The following is a 16,122-nucleotide window of genomic DNA, read 5'->3' as shown; positions in this document are numbered from 1 at the left end:
AAGTGGCAAACAGAAAAAAACAACAACATAAGTGACCTGGAGTTAATAGGAGAGGTTGGTGGTGAAGAAGGAGCAGGCATATCACTCTCATCTTCTTCATCTTCATCCCACTCCTCTTCTCTCAATGGAGTGATGTTATTTCCTAGCCACACGGAGTGTATAGAAACCTTAAATATCAGAAAACATTAACTTGAAAAATATTTAGCTTTTTCATAATCAAATTAGAAGTTGCTAGAACAAAAAAAGCTATAACAAATGTTTCTGTTTAAAAGTGGAGCAAAAATACTCTACAGTATATAAAGATATGTTTATAAAATCTTTATACCATTATTTTTATAGTACTTTATGTTGCATATGTGTTGCACTTATATGGCAGCAACAAGATTATGCTGTGCACCCTATCACTTCACTGAAAATACTAATACTTGTTTCTAAAAACATATGGCATATTGAGTTTACAGGCACAACAGTAAGTTTTACAGGCATCAATCATATCACTACTCTTACAGTACATTAGCACAGACCCGTTAAGTTATAGCTATAACCAACTGTATCTTGTCTGGGAACCAATATATGTAGGAACAAGTCCCAACCCTGAATTCCCTAGCCAAAAATACTTTTAAAAAATGTTTCCTTCATTTATATTCTAGTGTCAAACTAGAAACAATTCAGAAAATGCTACTACTGTGAAGTTAAAGAGGACATGGGAAGGTTAGTGACTGCTGGTTCTATTGCCATTTGCGAAAGTTTAAACACATAACTGGGTTTAGATAATTGCAACTCCTATGCTAATTTCAGAAAAATGCTTGTTAGGAAAGAGAATTGGAAGGTCAGAGTTTGAATAATCATGTTTAAAACAGCCAAGGCTCAAGTAGTATGCAGTATTAGAGGACTTCTGCTATGAGATATATGCAGTGACACTGCTGCCTTCCCTTAGTGGTGTCTGGAGGATGGAAAAAAAATAGATCAGCATGAAACTCTGATATCATTCCACTGGGTTGTGTGGAAACATCTGAATGTGTGAGAATCCCATCCAGTTCGCATAAATGGATTTTGCACCCTAATTTTGGGGGCTAAATAAATCCCAAACTCAAAGTGCCAGTTAGCTGAAATGGCCTCACTGTAGATAATGTTGGGTTGAAACTATGAAAAAAATCAGACAAAACTAAAATCAATCTGGCCAATGCTCATGGAAGTTGGGACAAGCTGGCTGAAAGGTTAATGAATCTTAGAAAACCTGATGAAAATATTGAGCTTATAACGAAGTCCAGAGCCAGCAACATTTTCTTTTGTTGCAGGTTTCACTAAGAAAGTTTCACACAACTCTAAAAAAACACCACTTAATATAAAAGATTTTGACTGCTCTCCTAAATTTTATACGTTATATCATTCCTGGTCATGTGCAGGTTAATATTACAATGCTTATGTTTAACTTCTGACTGAAAATATTTTGCTTTAAATGTGACTTTTTAAAAATCTGGATCCAGAATTTGCCAGAATTATCCCTAGCAGTTTTGCTGCTTTCCATTGTGCTGTCAGTTTGCAGCATTGGGCAGAAAAATTAAGTATACATGATTTTCAGATTTGCAAGTGTGTGTGTGTGTGTGTGTGTGTCTGTGTCTGTGTGCGTGCGCGCGCAGGGGGGACGGGATCTCACTGAGTCAGACAGAATGCGCATTTCATTTCCATTACATATTTTTTAAACCTTTCATGCTCTACTGCTTTTGAAAACTAAGCAAGAAAAGTAAACTCCTTAAAAACTGATGTATTGGAGCATCCTTCAATATACTTCCAAGGGTAACTATAAGATCAATAGTAGTTTTGTTCAAAAAAACATCACTGGGATTGTTTATCGTCTCTGAAAAAACCGGCCAATTTCATTTGGGTGCCTAAATATGGTTTTAGAAGCCTAAATTTAGGCACTCATTGAAAATATTGGCCTCAGGCGTTAAATATTTACAGCACTGCTTATTTACACTTCTGTAAAGCATCATATTCATATCTGGCACACAATAAGAATGTTTGTATCAGTTTGCTCAATGACAAGTCAAAATGATATTTTTCTGAGTACAGTAAGCTGAGACCAGTTTCCAAAAAGAAAGTTGTGCCCTTGCTTATCTTATCACTGATAAGTTTATGAAATCGGAAATTAGATGAAATTTTGTTGTTGTTGCTGCATAAGCAGAATACAATATAGCGTGAGGATTCAGATACACTGGTTTCGCAATGCAGACTGCAGTAAAAACTTGTGTTTGCAAGTAATCTGAGAAACCGTGTCTTGAACACCACAGAGCAGCTCCAATTTTTCTAATTTAAGTTCAAAGCATCATTTCTTATGATAACTACATTTTAGGTAAGAAGCTGAGTAATAATTCTGAATTTTAAAGCACAATATAATACATTTAAAAATATATTTAAGTGCTCTAAAGGAAGAGAAGGAGACTAAGGAGTTAAAAATCTTACATGGATCACAATTAGAGATGGGATTTCTGGTCTCAACCTAGACTACAAAACATGGTTTTACTCCAATTATCTATATAAAAAGTTGCTTTAATCAGGGAATGAAGTTATTTCTATGAATTCTAATTTGAAAAAGAAAATTTCTACACCAATAAATAGTCTAGCTAAACCAGCTTTATCTTTCCTAAGTGTATGTTTACATTCTTCCATCCCTTCCCAAAGTTTCTAAAATTATTCACAAAAAAATAGATTTCCTTCCTTATTTTAAAAATAAAATAGGTTTAAAATGTTTCATTCTTGTTTGCTCTATATCGTGCAAGCAGCAGCTGTAATGATGATGTGTACACTAGAATGTCCATCCAGGAAATTTAACTGTACTGAGGTTATGATCTTAGTTAAATAAAGCTAGACAGGACCCCACACATACATACTTAGAAAGGTTTCCCTTAATCTAAACTTTTTAATATTTATAAAATACTTTATATATATTCTACACACAGTACCCACATATAGCATTATACTCACAACAATCAAGATTATTTATGTCATGTTTCCACTGTGAACTCTGTTTTCAAGGGCTTGCAAATTGGAAATAAAATTCAATCCAGGCAAAAAAGTGGTACAAGATCTCAGCCCACAAGCTAAATAGCAAAATTTTTTGTTTGGGCTTCTGATTTGGAGTAAAGAAGCATAGGTGAGTGAGGAAATGAATAAAGAATGTGAAAAAAAATCCATTTGGCCATTTTAATTTTTATGAATGTAAAAAATAATTCTCTCTAATGATTAATCTCTAGATAAGGATTAAATGTTTTTGTTAATTTGAGGAAGAAAAATAAGACTAATATTAAGTTATTTTAAAAATGACGTTGCTCATCAATGAGCAACAAATTCTAATTGCCAGAAAATTCACAAATGTACATGGCGCATTTTTGGCAGGGTCATATTTTAGACTGCAAGTTAAACTTAATTTCACAGCTGCATATTAGTCTCATGATGGCGTCACTTCAATTAAAAAGACTGAAAGGAAATTCAACACAAAAACCTTACTCCAGAAGACCATTTATTTCAACGTGTGAAGCTAAATTGTCTATATTTGAAAAACTGTATCTCTGGTACAGTGCTATACACAAGATGTTTGTACAATGTGTTTATACAATGCAGAATATTCTAATGCTCAACTCTGTCAACAAAAGGACTTGAAACATGTCAAAGGCATGTCATTAAGGAATGAGCCAATGACATAGCTGAAGATTTTAAAAATGAAATTAAATTGGAGTTAAAAAAAAATAATCAGAAAAGTTAACGTATGAATAAACTTAATTTTCACTCAATAGCACACACGCACACAAAAAAAGCTTTTCTGGCCAAATAAACTCACCTTTGGGCAGTAACGTTTTCGGACGCAAGTGTGACAGATATGGCATTTTTCTGCAGTATCCTTGATACACCTTACTGAATTAAGTTTATACATCTTTGGGGTCCATTATTTTAAATGAATGATTTATGTATTATCATGGGCCAGGAATGTATGTAACATCTGGAGTGAGGAGATGTGACAGATGAGAGACCTGGGGGTACAAAGGACTATGTTGCATAATGTGCCAGATAATAATGGTCTTTTGGAACAAAAAGTGTTGAATGCAAATTCCTGGTTATGCAAAACCCAGCCTTTGGAAGCGACGTCCTTAAGAAGTGGACTATTGTTTGCTGATCACCTGTTATATGAGGCCAAGATCTGATGACCAAGTAGCATCAAGGAAAGACTGAACTATTCATGGTAATTCTTATTCTGAATCTGAGACAGTTATGAACTTATAACGATGGGGTGAACCCAGCTGTGGGTTCTGAAGGACTGACTTCCATGAGAGCCTAAGGCTGGAGTTGGGGCAACCTCTTGTAAGCTCTTTAGCATGTATGCAGGTTCTTTTTTGTTTTTAACGTGTTTTATTTGTAATGGTTTCATCTTAAGTATAAAATGTGCTTGCATAGAAAGATCTGTGTGGTAACTTGAAGCTATAGAAATTATTCTGTTAGTAGCTTCTGGAGAGAAAGCAAAGCACAGACATTGGCCACAATGGAGGCAGGGAACCGTGCAACCTGGAAAAACCCTCATCAGGAGGGAGAGACATGTGGGTCTCTTTCCAAGAGAGATAATGGCTATGGAACTATGAGACTAGAGTGGGTGTCCTCAAGGGACCACGGAGGTGGAATACAGGTGCAGTTGCCCTGAACAGTGACAATAAGTACCTAAAAATGGTAGTTTGTAATAGAAGTTCCTTCTCAGTCAGAACTTTTGCAGTACTACTCCTACAACAAAAATGCTGGCATTGTTGTTACATTACAGCTGTCATGATTTTCTTGTAGGAAATACAGATGCCTTGCTAATGGACAGTAATATGACATCCAGCAAGTTAAAATATTCCCAACTAATAAAGGAGGAAGCAAGGGTCCTAGAGACAGAAAACATAAATCTGATATTTTCCATATCTTACTTGGAAATACTAACTTGGGCAATTTAGATCTTTTAACAGTGATAGTAATGTTATTTAAATTAAGTATTTGAAATTAAGAAGTTTTTGCTAATACATTTGTGCTTTTTTTAAATGGAATACGATTTTTCCAAAAGGAGTTTAAATTTAGTCATGGAATGAAATATGAATTTAAACATCAGAATTATTGATAAGGCATTATACTTGGTGCTAACAAGTATTCAATGTATCCTGGTGGAGGACTTGTGCTCCCTAGCTAGGAAATTTATTTACAACTCAAAAAAACCTCACTTGTTTTGTTTTCAGTCAGGATTTAAGATTGTCTTTAGTTTACTAAATCTAAATTGGATGTTAAGCAATGCTTCTTAAACTGGATTTTTGAGAATAAAGACAAAAAAGTTTTTAAAAGTTTGGGCTTGATATATTAACTTGAACAAACCTGTCCTAGTTTATAGCCCATGTTTCCCATTTCTCGCTCAGTATTGATCTGCAGTAAAAGCTTTTCATGGCTGATAAGACCACCTAAAATAAAAAGACAAAGGACTTTTTAAACAAATGCCCAATAAACCTGAAAACTACTTTTTTTTCTACATTATTTGTTCAGAATAGTGTATATGGTAATTCCTGTAAATGTTTTTCTATCACATATAAGAAAAGTTACTTTTTTCAGCAAGCAGCCATCATTTCATTCACTGCAGGACTGAAGAATTATTGATATAAATGACCATTGCGCACACACCTGTGGTAGCAGGAGAAAGTGATGGCACAGGGTCCCATGCTTGATAAAAATGGTGAGTGGCAATATTATCCCTCTTAGATATCATTGCTTGGATTTCTTGTTCCACAATTCCTCTGATAACACTTAACTTCCTCCCAAACCTGAAAGCGCAGAAGAAAGCACATTAATGGTTTAAGATTTTTTTCCAGCATTTGCCGATAAAATTAAATATGAAAATTACTAGTTTACTATTCTAGCTGCATATTCACTTAGTTGTTTTTAAACAAGTCTGAAAGTTTAAGGTTTACTGTGATATTTAGGGTTCCCTTCCATATTTAGCTTAGAAAAACATGAAGAGCTTTCATCGGACAACTGCTTTGCCCACAAAAGAGATGTAGCTATATTTAAAAGTAAAGGTTCTCATAGATTTTCATAGACTCTAGAACTGGAAGGGACCTCGAGAGGTCATCGAGTCTAGTCCCCTGCCCTCATGGCAGGATCATTCTGGGGTTTACAAACTATGTGTATATATATATACACACACATATACATCTATATTATACACCACGTCTATATTAGTGCTGTTAATAGAATAAGCTATCTTGTACATAACTCTGCATCAAGCTATCAATATATATTCATGTGCTTTCACAACAGGTGAAATAATACCTTGTATCCAGAACTTTTAAAGCTTTATTGCGGGGCTGCTGTTCTAAGCAGCTAATTGCTGGATTGCCTGCAACTGGTATTGTCATTGCACTCAGCACCAAGGAGGTTATGGCTTGTACTGCAAGAACATTAATTTGGGTCCTCTCTGTGTCTTCCTGCAAAGTGAACATACTCTATGTGAAAGTGAAAATGCAAAATCGTAAGTTCCACGAAAACCAATATAACATATCGCTTGATGTTCAGATGCTCTCTCAATACTCCAGTGCAAAGCAACACTCTAAAGACTCTGGCAATGTTTCTGTTGAGAGTGTAGATTTCTTCCTGACCAGAACTTTGGCCACCACATCAATCTCCTGATCGATGCTGTACTTTGTATGAGGCCTCATACTCTTTGGGACTAAATATAATTATAAGGATTTAATCTACAATCTCGTGATAGATATTTTTTAATATTTCCAGAACTATCCACTCACTTTCATATTGTGTCTACGTTTAAATGGATCCATTCCCAAGTTTTTGTGATCACTTTTTAGATACTGATTAAGTTGCAATAATATAATCCATCATAACCAAATGATATACATTTATGCTCGAGTCAATAACTACTGTGACAAATATGACAATTTTCTACAATATCCTTGTCAAACTTTATAGAATTATGTGAAATCTTACTGTATTAAATTTATATATCACTGTGGGCCAAGAATTGTATGCAATTTCGTGGGGGAAAAGACCACAGCCCTCCAGGAACTAAGAACAGTGTGTGTGGGGGGTGATTAAGCAAATTCACTCAGGCTATAACACTTGCTGAGAGGGACCACAACCTGGGGAGACTTGCATATACCAGTTACAACTGGATCCTCTAAAGACCAGCCAGCCAGAAAAGGACTTGTATAAATGAGTTTAAATTGACTTAGGGCAGTCTTTCTGATTCTGCAAATGGACAGGACCTTCTGGCCAAAGGGGGAGGGCCTCAATCCTTAGAGAAGGGTTGGAAGGATTGGCAGCAAACAGAACCCTTGTTGGAGATTGGGGAAGAGGAGTGATCTCTGTTAAGCTTATTAGCTAGCAATCGTGTAGGTTCTTTTACTGTTTTTAACATTTCCTCTGTAATGCTTTCACCTTAAGAAAACTGTTACTTAAGACATTAACAATTTTTCCAATTTTTGCTGTATTTAGCAATCTTTTCCATTCTAAACATTTATCTTAGATACTCATTTCTTCAATTTTAAAAAAATTACATGACTCCCACTGCCATATTATCAGAGCATCCCCAATCTTTAATGTATTTACCATCTGTGAAGTAGGTAAACATGCCCGCTTTTTATAGATGGGAACTGAGGCACAGAGAGACCACATGACTTGCCCGATATCACAAAGGAAATCTGTGGTGGGCAGCAAATTGAACCTAGATCACCCAAAGTCCCAGGCTAGTGACCTAGCCACTGGCTCGTCCTTTCTCCCCATTCTGCCTGCACCAATCTTTCCTAATTCATTCATATTTATTCTTTTTAGTTTACGTTTATTTTGTAATAAGTTGTTTGCATTGCAGCACTTTGTAAATGTTCAGTTTCAATAACCTTGTCTGTTAAATATGCTGCATTAAAACATATTTAAGGATCTTATTGATACAGTACTTTCAAGCTGCCTGCAAGTGCAGGGAGATGGACCACATAGCAGGTTTCTCCATCTATGACATCTATGGGTTAGTTCAGGATACAACAGGAACAGTGACTGGGCTACATTACACATCTTGCTCACTTTGTGATATAAATCTTACAACAAACAGTATTGTATCAAGCTACTTTTTAACACTAAAACAGGAATAGAAAATATCATGTGTAATCTGACCAAATTATTGTTGCTGTTGGAACCTTAATTAGTTCATTTCCTGAGTTTGATTATAAAGATGCAGCCTTTTTCTGATGCAGTAATAGGTTTCTTGTAATCTTTTGGTGATTTCTGCCTGCGCTTAATAAAATTAAGCATCTGTATTATCATAATTAGGGTTTGAAGTGTATTTCTTTTATTCATCTGTAACTCAAAAAGGTTGAATTTTTTCCTCAAACTTTCCTAAACCATTCACCTACAGGCAGAGACTTTAGCCGAGAAGGTAAATGTTAATTATAAATGAAGTTATCTTGCAGTATTACAGTGGGCAAGGGTCTGCCTAACAGAGTTAAATTACCAATAAGGAAAAGCATTTATACTATATAAACATGTCACTGAATGGCTTTACCTCTTGTTGACTTTCTTCTTGGTCCATTACAATTGGTTGAGTTACAAGCACACCAAGGAGAGTAGCCCAGGTTTCTTCAAACTGGGTACGGCTGGTCCACCCTATGAACATATTCAAAGGTATAAGGCTATTTACTACTTCAATGCAACTATAAACTAGCTTTTTATTACAAATGTGGAACAGCATTTTAAAATGAGATGTAATTTCCACAGAAATAATTTCACACTGGTTCCCTTTCAATGTAAGTCATTTTTATAATTGTTGTAACCTAAGTTTTTTCAATTCTATTTTAAAAAATGTCAATCTCTTACCTAAACAGGATTCTGAACATGCGTACGTATTCTGATTTGTTTTTCAGACACAATTCTAGTTTTTGATTTTATGGTTTAAAAGCAATAAAACCTTAATGAACAAAAATTTGAGAACAGGGTTTTCATAATAAATACTACACTACAAAACCACCCAAAACTGTTCATTTTTGCAGGGTAGAAATGTGTAGAGGGTCCCAAATGACCCTAAAAATATATAGCTCTCAGTGGAAGCTCATTCCCAGAAGAAGAGGTTTTTTAAAAAACACAATTCAAATAATGCCAAGGTTTCCCAAATAGATCTGTGACTACTAAAGTTTACATATAAAATAAATAAAATACAAGAACATTCTTCCAACTCAGCGTATAGAGTGATCAAACAGGACACGGACTTAAATCATAAATCAGTCGAATACATTTTCTTCTGTGATGCATTATCAAAACAATGGTCTTTTGTAAGTACACAGAGAATTCTATGTTGTAGCCATGCAAATCTCATTTGGTGGGAAAGACCCATTCATTTTACTTACTGCCTCCATTGCTCTTTTTAACAAGCCTTGTGTGATATTATCTGATTAAAATATGACTATGTAGATCATTGTAGCTACCACTGCTATATAATTTCAACACATCTTGTACAAAGTATGTGAATTAAGGTGTCCATGGAAAGGTTGTGATTAGCTGAACGTGATTATGCTATTTGTATGCATGTATCATTTTTATATCTGAAGTTATGAACGATGTACCTGTATTTCAAATGTGTGTTCCTGTGATAACACCCACAAGGTATTTAAGCTGCACATCTTGAAGGGACTATTCAAGTTAAATGGCCCATCAAGGAACACTTAACTCACAACAGACCATGTAAGATGCCCATCCACACCTGATGGACTTTCATGCGAACATTCTAACTAGAGTATAGCAGCGACCATTACCCTGACTAAGGGTATGGCTACACTTGAAATTTCAAAGCGCTGCCGCGGCAGCGCTTTGAAGTGTGAGTGTAGTTGCAGCGCCAGCGCTGGGAGAGAGCTCTCCCAGTGCTGCACATAAACCACATCCCTTACGGGTGTAGCTTGCAGCGCTGAGAGCCGCGCTCCCAGCGCTGCAGCACTGATTACACTGAGACTTTACAACGCTGTATCTTGCAGCGCTCAGGGGGGTGTTTTTTCACACCCCTGAGCGCGAAAGTTGCACCGCTGTAAAGTGCCAGTGTAGCCATGGCTTAAGTAAAGCATGCATGGACATCTGACTTGCCCATGTGACTCCAAACACCATCTTGTTACCTGTAATTTTCCACAAACTAGAACAATAGGTTTTCCCTTCAGTTGGCAGAAGCTATAGAAGGCCCTGGAAACAGTTCCATTTTGCCTCTTTCCCACTCAAACCTCTGGACTATAGACTTATACTAATGGGAGCATTCTAACCAAAGGACTGAGGACCTTCCAATGATTTTGAAGCAACCAGAGACTTAAGCCCGCAGTTTATCCCATCACTGCTACAAGTCTGATCCAAGAACTTTGCAATTATTGTATGTATTTGATTCCTTTAACCAATTTTAACTCTCAGCTTTCTTTTTATAAATAAACCTTTAGATTTTAGATACTAAAGGATTGGCAACAGCGTGATTCTTGGGTAAGTTCTGAGTTATATATAGACTTGGGTACGTGGCTGGTCCTTTGGGATCAGAACAACCCTTTTGTTTGATGAAATTGGTTTTAAATAACTGTTCATCATTAAGACTACTGTCTGGTTGCTGAATCCAGGACTGGAATACCTGAGGAGACTGCATTTCTGACTTCTTGTTAGCCAGTGTGGTGAGACAGAAGTTTACTTTTTTTGCTGGGCTGGTGTATCTCATGGAAGAATAACCACGAATTTGGGGTTGGGTCTGTCCTTTGTCCCAGCAGCTTGTCCTGACTTTGGTATTCTCAGTTGTGACATCTTGATATATCCATAAAGTTTGAAGTGGCATAGCCTGACAATGTCAGTGCCAAACATAAGAAACAACTTGATGACACTGTGACAGTTATGCTAATTTTATTGCAATAACCTGGATAAAACCTTTTTGAATTAAGTTTAAGTATCTTAGGGGATCACTGTATTCAAAATGCAAATGTTATGTATTATTGTGGGATTCTAAGTAATGAATCTAGGGAGGAGACCTGACTAATGCAAACCCTGTGAACTGTTATGAGCTTCAAAAGGAATATTTGAAATAATTTGAACTTTTCACGTTAAGTGGGTTTACTAGGAAATACCTGGGGGGGGAGGGGGGCGGAAGAGAGGGTTACTCCCCTTGTGCATTAACTCAGGTGCGTCCCTGTGGGTGCTCCACTGTAGGTGACGGTGCGTCTCGGCACCGCTGATTGGAGATTTTAGGTAGCACTGTCTGGTCGGGGCGAACGTGTGCAGTAGCCACCTTGTGGTGCCATTAGTGCTGACGCATCCTAGCCCCACTCTGTTCCTTCTCTACCATAATGCTCCTATTTAGAAGCCCAGAATAGAGGGGAGGAGGGTGGGTAGTGGAGCACTCACAGGGGGACACATCTCAAAGAACTTTAGTCACTGCACAAGGTGAGTAACCCTCTCTTCTTCGAGTGCTCTCCCTGTGGGTGCTCCACTGTAGGGGACTGTAGAGCAGTACCCCATTATGGCTGGTTGGGTTCCAGAGTAGGTTGGATAGTCGACCATAGTACCGTAAGACCTAGTATTGCATCTGCCTCAGAATCTTTTGTGATTGCATAGTGGTTTATGAACATGTGTACTGAGACCCAGGTTGCAGCCTGGCATATTTCTTTGATTGGTACATTATGTAGAAATGCTTTTGAGGTAAAAATGGCTCTCATTGAATTGGCCCTAATCCTCTGGGTAATGGGGGTTCTATCTTCTGTTGTTGGTAACATTTGTTTGCAATTTGAAATTTATTTAGACAATCTCTGTTTTGAGATGGCCGTGCCTTTTGATCATTCCGTGGAAGATATGAAGAGTCTTGATGACTTACGGAAATGTTTTGTTCTATCTGGGTAGAGTGCTAGTGCTTGTCTAACGTCTAGTGTGTGTAGCACGGATTCCTGAGTAGACCTATGTGGTTTAGGGTAAAATGCAAGGAAATGTATAGGTTGATTGATGTGAAATGATGAGGTTACCTTAGGTGTGGTTTCAAAGTCACTTTGTCTTGAAGGAATACAGTGTAAGGCGGATGGGCCATAAGGGCCCCGATCTCACCCACTCTGCGTGCTGATATGATCGCTATGAGGAATGCTACCTTCATTGATAAATGTAGTAGCAAGCAGATAGCAAGGGGCTCGAATGGGGCTTTGGTGAGCCTCTTAAGTACAAAGTTCAGATCCAATGCCGGTGTTGGTTTGTGGACCACAAAGTACATGTTCTGAAATCCTACAAGTAACGGTTTGGTGATTGGATGCCTGAAGGCTATAAATCCTTCTATCTTGTGATGAAATGCGGATATGGCTGCAATTCTTGGAATTGTTTTGGATCATCTATCACTGTGGTTGAAGGAAGCATGACGGACTCATCTGGTGATGTAGAGAAGTTGTGTTCCAGTGGCAGTTCTTGTGTATCGTCCAAGTCCTCTATAGTTTCAACAGGTGCCTCCGATGGTTCTATGGCTGTCTCTGTAGGTGGTCATATTTGCTTCCTTTGAGAGACGTGTCCCCCTTGCATTTGCACTCTGTACGTCACCCATGGATCCCAGTGTGCCCACTCCATTGGGAACAGTAAGGGTGGGCACATCCATGGTGGCATGTCTCTGCACGGGCGTGGTTTAGTATTTGTAAGTGATGGTTGAGGTTTGGCACTGGATGGGGGAGGAGTGACCTGAGTAGAATACTCCCTCCTCCATATCATCTTCCTCCTCACTAGAGAAGGTCTTAGTTGATCAGTGCCAACAGTACTAGGGAGTCGTCAGCGCCAAGTATAGGTGCCCCTGGTGTTGATGTTATTGGTCTGATCAGCGCTGGGGTCACTGGTGCTGTATATACCTGCTTGGGCACTTGCTTCGGTACCGACCTTTTGTGTGTCGCTTTAGTCGGTGCTGATGTGGCTGGTCTCGTCTTTATTGATAACTGCTCCAATGGAATCTGTACTGGAGGTTACATCACCGGTTTAGGTATCGTTGGCACCAAGTCCTTCCTTGGGGTTGACGGGGCTGTGGAGGAGGTGGCAGTCGTATGCCTTTCACTTGACTCCTTCTCTTTATCATTCGTGCTCGCGGTGCGGCTGTTGCCGGATGTGCCCAGAGCGTCAAGCGAGCTACCCCTGCTGGCCATCAGCTGGAAACAGTTCTCTTCATCTCTTTCTGCAAGGGTGAGGCATCCCTTTTCCTTGATTTTCTGGAGGTTAGGATGCTTTCCCTGTCCAGGGAGGAGGTTCCTGAAGAGTCTTTTCTCTGGTTCTTATTACTGTCCGATGGAGAAGTAAGGGATTTTTCCATCAAAATCATTTTTAGTCTCAGATCCCTGTCTCTCCTCGCTCTGGCTTTGAGATTGCTGCAGTGTGTGCATTTCTGAGGGACGTGTCTCTCTCCTAAGCAATGAACACACTGTGAGTGTCTGTCTGAGATGGGCATCACTTCCTTAAACAAGTGTCCATCTGAGACAGGCATCTTTTGAATCCAGGTGAGCCTGGCATTATTTTACTAATTTTTTTTGTCTAACTATTTATAAAGAACAACAGGGGAGATGATCGCTTCACATTTTTTTTAGTTAGTTTTTTTTGGGGGATAACTAGTTTGAAACTGATACTTAATACTAAATATACGCTATCCACTACCTATAGCTACCTATTAACTCTACTATCTAATTTATTTTGTTTTGCTCTATTTCAGGCACCGCTCATGGAGCTCCGTCTGCAGCCGAGGACAGTTGAGAAGGAAAGGATGGGGGCCAGCACATGCACCACGACCAGACACTGCTACCAAAAGTATCCTATCAATGATGCTGGGATGCACAGACACCTACAGTGGAGCATCCACAGGGACAGCACTCGAAGAAGAATGCACGTTTCCTACTTCAAAACTCACTTTAGAAGCTATGCTATTAGGAGGGGACCTGATATCTGCTGATCCTCTGTTACAAGACGACAGATTAAAGACCCAAACAATATAAAGAAGACACTCTCAGATTCATGGGGGCCAGTAAGCTTACTAGCAGTGTGCAGCTTCTTTATTGTTTTAATATGTTTTTCTGTAATACTTTCACCTTAAGAATAGATGTACTAGCTTAGAAATTGCTACGTAATAACTGAAGCATGAGCAGTACACTGCCTGAGGGAGGAAGGCAAAGACCGGCTGAGGCAGTCTGCCTTGCTGGGAATTCACAATATAAGTAGGGAACTGTGCAGCTTGGAAATAAATCAGTCAGGAAAGATAGAAGCATGTCTCCGCCCAAGAGAAGTAACAGCTAGGGAGCCAGAAGCCTAAGAGTGAGTTCCTTTGCTGGACCAGAGAGAGAAAAAACAGGTGCAGCTGCCGTGAATTGTGACTGGTATATCTAACAGTAATGGTGTGTTGCAGGAAAAAAAACGGATATTTCTATATAATACAAGGAACGTTATTGGCAATACCAAAGTTAAATCTCTGTTTTACTAAAATTTCATTTTACAATTCTGAACTGAATTTAGTGCTCACTGAATTACAGTAGTTCTATCCTGCTCTGCAATATCCACTATTCCACTTCTACATAGAAAATGATAGTCAATGAAGTACCAAAATTGAATTGTTTGGGAGTTTTTTTCATAACACTGATACACATACATACATATATACCCCTCTGCTCTTCCACTCCCAGTTAGGAAAAAGACCAATGCATTCATTTTAGTTTGGGGATTAAGCAGTATTTGAACCCTGCTCTCTGAAAGGGAAAGATGAAATCATGATCACAGGATATTCTGGTTTCGTTTCAATGCAGAGTAAGGTTTTCCTATTTTAGTTTGAGAAGAAATCAAATATTGTACTTCATTTTTGCTTTTATATACTTCTGATAGCTATTTCTAATAAGTATTCAAAAGAACCATAAACATGTTGTCTACCTACCCAATGTATTAATGCGATAGATGAACTCTTTAAAGATTTCTTTTTCTTGAAGAAATTCTACAGGAATTTCTGGAAAAGCTGTGCCAAAATCACCTGCAGGTTTTGGTGACCAGCCTAGTTTCCAGACCTGTTGGAATATAAAAAGGATACTAATTATTTTAAAATAGTAAAGGTTATATTAATGTTACAGCTATGATAATCACATTTGGAATTAAATATAGTGAGATACCAATAGTAATGATAACCCACTCTAATGCACAAAGGATTTGTAAAAAGATTCTAAATTCAAATAATACACTTCTACCCTGATATAACGCGACCCAATATAACACGAATTTGGTAAAGCAGTGCTCCGGGGGGCCGGGGAGGGGGTGGCAGGGCTGCGCGCTCCAGTGGATCAAAGCATGTTCGATATAACGCGGTTTCACCTATAAATGCGGTAAGATTTTTTGGCTCCTGAGGACAGCGTTATATTGGGGTAGAGGTGTACTTTTATGTGCCTACTATATATTTGATAATCTTTTTCATGGTATTTTAAGCATGTGTTACATAACCTGCTAATAACTCAATGAAAATTACTCAACTCTTCCAACAATAACAAAAACAAGTGGATAATCTTGTTACTAAAAAGCGTTTAAACTTTTTTTTTTTTGACCGTTTCTAGTGGCAGACTTACTATACTTCTTCCTCTTTACTGAAAGCTGTCAGACAGGGAAACTTTTGGTAAATAAAAAAGCCAAGGTTTCTGAATGTGGTAAATCCCAAATTCTTCACTTAGAGACCAAACAGCATCTCTCTCTCTCTCCACAATGGACTGAGGTTCAGAAGTCCTTAGATCAGTTATGAATTTAGTCTACCTGAGTAATAATGCATAGTACTGATACTAGGTCAGTAGAAAGAAGGAGAGGCAGTGCCTTGTAATAATCAATTAAATTGCTTTTAAATTTAAAGGATTCCATGTTCTCCTTAAAACTTGAACTGTGTAATTAAGATATTATGCACAAAATCTATATTTAATGGTTAGAAGCCCATCTAGTCTCAGAGGACGCAAAAAATCAATGAAACTTTCCTCCCAAAAGGCAGCATTTCAAAATGAAATGTTAAATTTAATGGAAGCAAGCAAAACTTGGAAGTTCCATGTTTCACATACCAAACTGACATCAAACCAACCTCACATTATTAAT

At 38.0% G+C, this 16,122-nt stretch overlaps 1 protein-coding gene across 1 annotated transcript in view; it reads right to left on the bottom strand.

Annotated features, from left to right (window-relative positions):
- The window catches only part of HTT (huntingtin), a 219,835-nt gene that overhangs the window by 47,275 nt on the left and 156,438 nt on the right, over positions 1-16,122 (bottom strand). Inside the window, 6 exon segments of the mRNA XM_030564220.1 lie at positions 37-167; positions 5,389-5,471; positions 5,689-5,828; positions 6,337-6,491; positions 8,576-8,676; positions 14,939-15,065. Of these exon segments, the coding sequence (XP_030420080.1) occupies positions 37-167; positions 5,389-5,471; positions 5,689-5,828; positions 6,337-6,491; positions 8,576-8,676; positions 14,939-15,065 (737 nt within the window).

This window comes from Gopherus evgoodei, chromosome 5 (genome assembly GCF_007399415.2).
Source record: "Gopherus evgoodei ecotype Sinaloan lineage chromosome 5, rGopEvg1_v1.p, whole genome shotgun sequence".
Lineage (NCBI taxonomy): Eukaryota > Metazoa > Chordata > Testudines > Testudinidae > Gopherus > Gopherus evgoodei.
The sequence above is the reverse complement of the archived record's forward strand: the minus strand, read 5'-3'. Positions and strand labels throughout refer to the sequence as shown.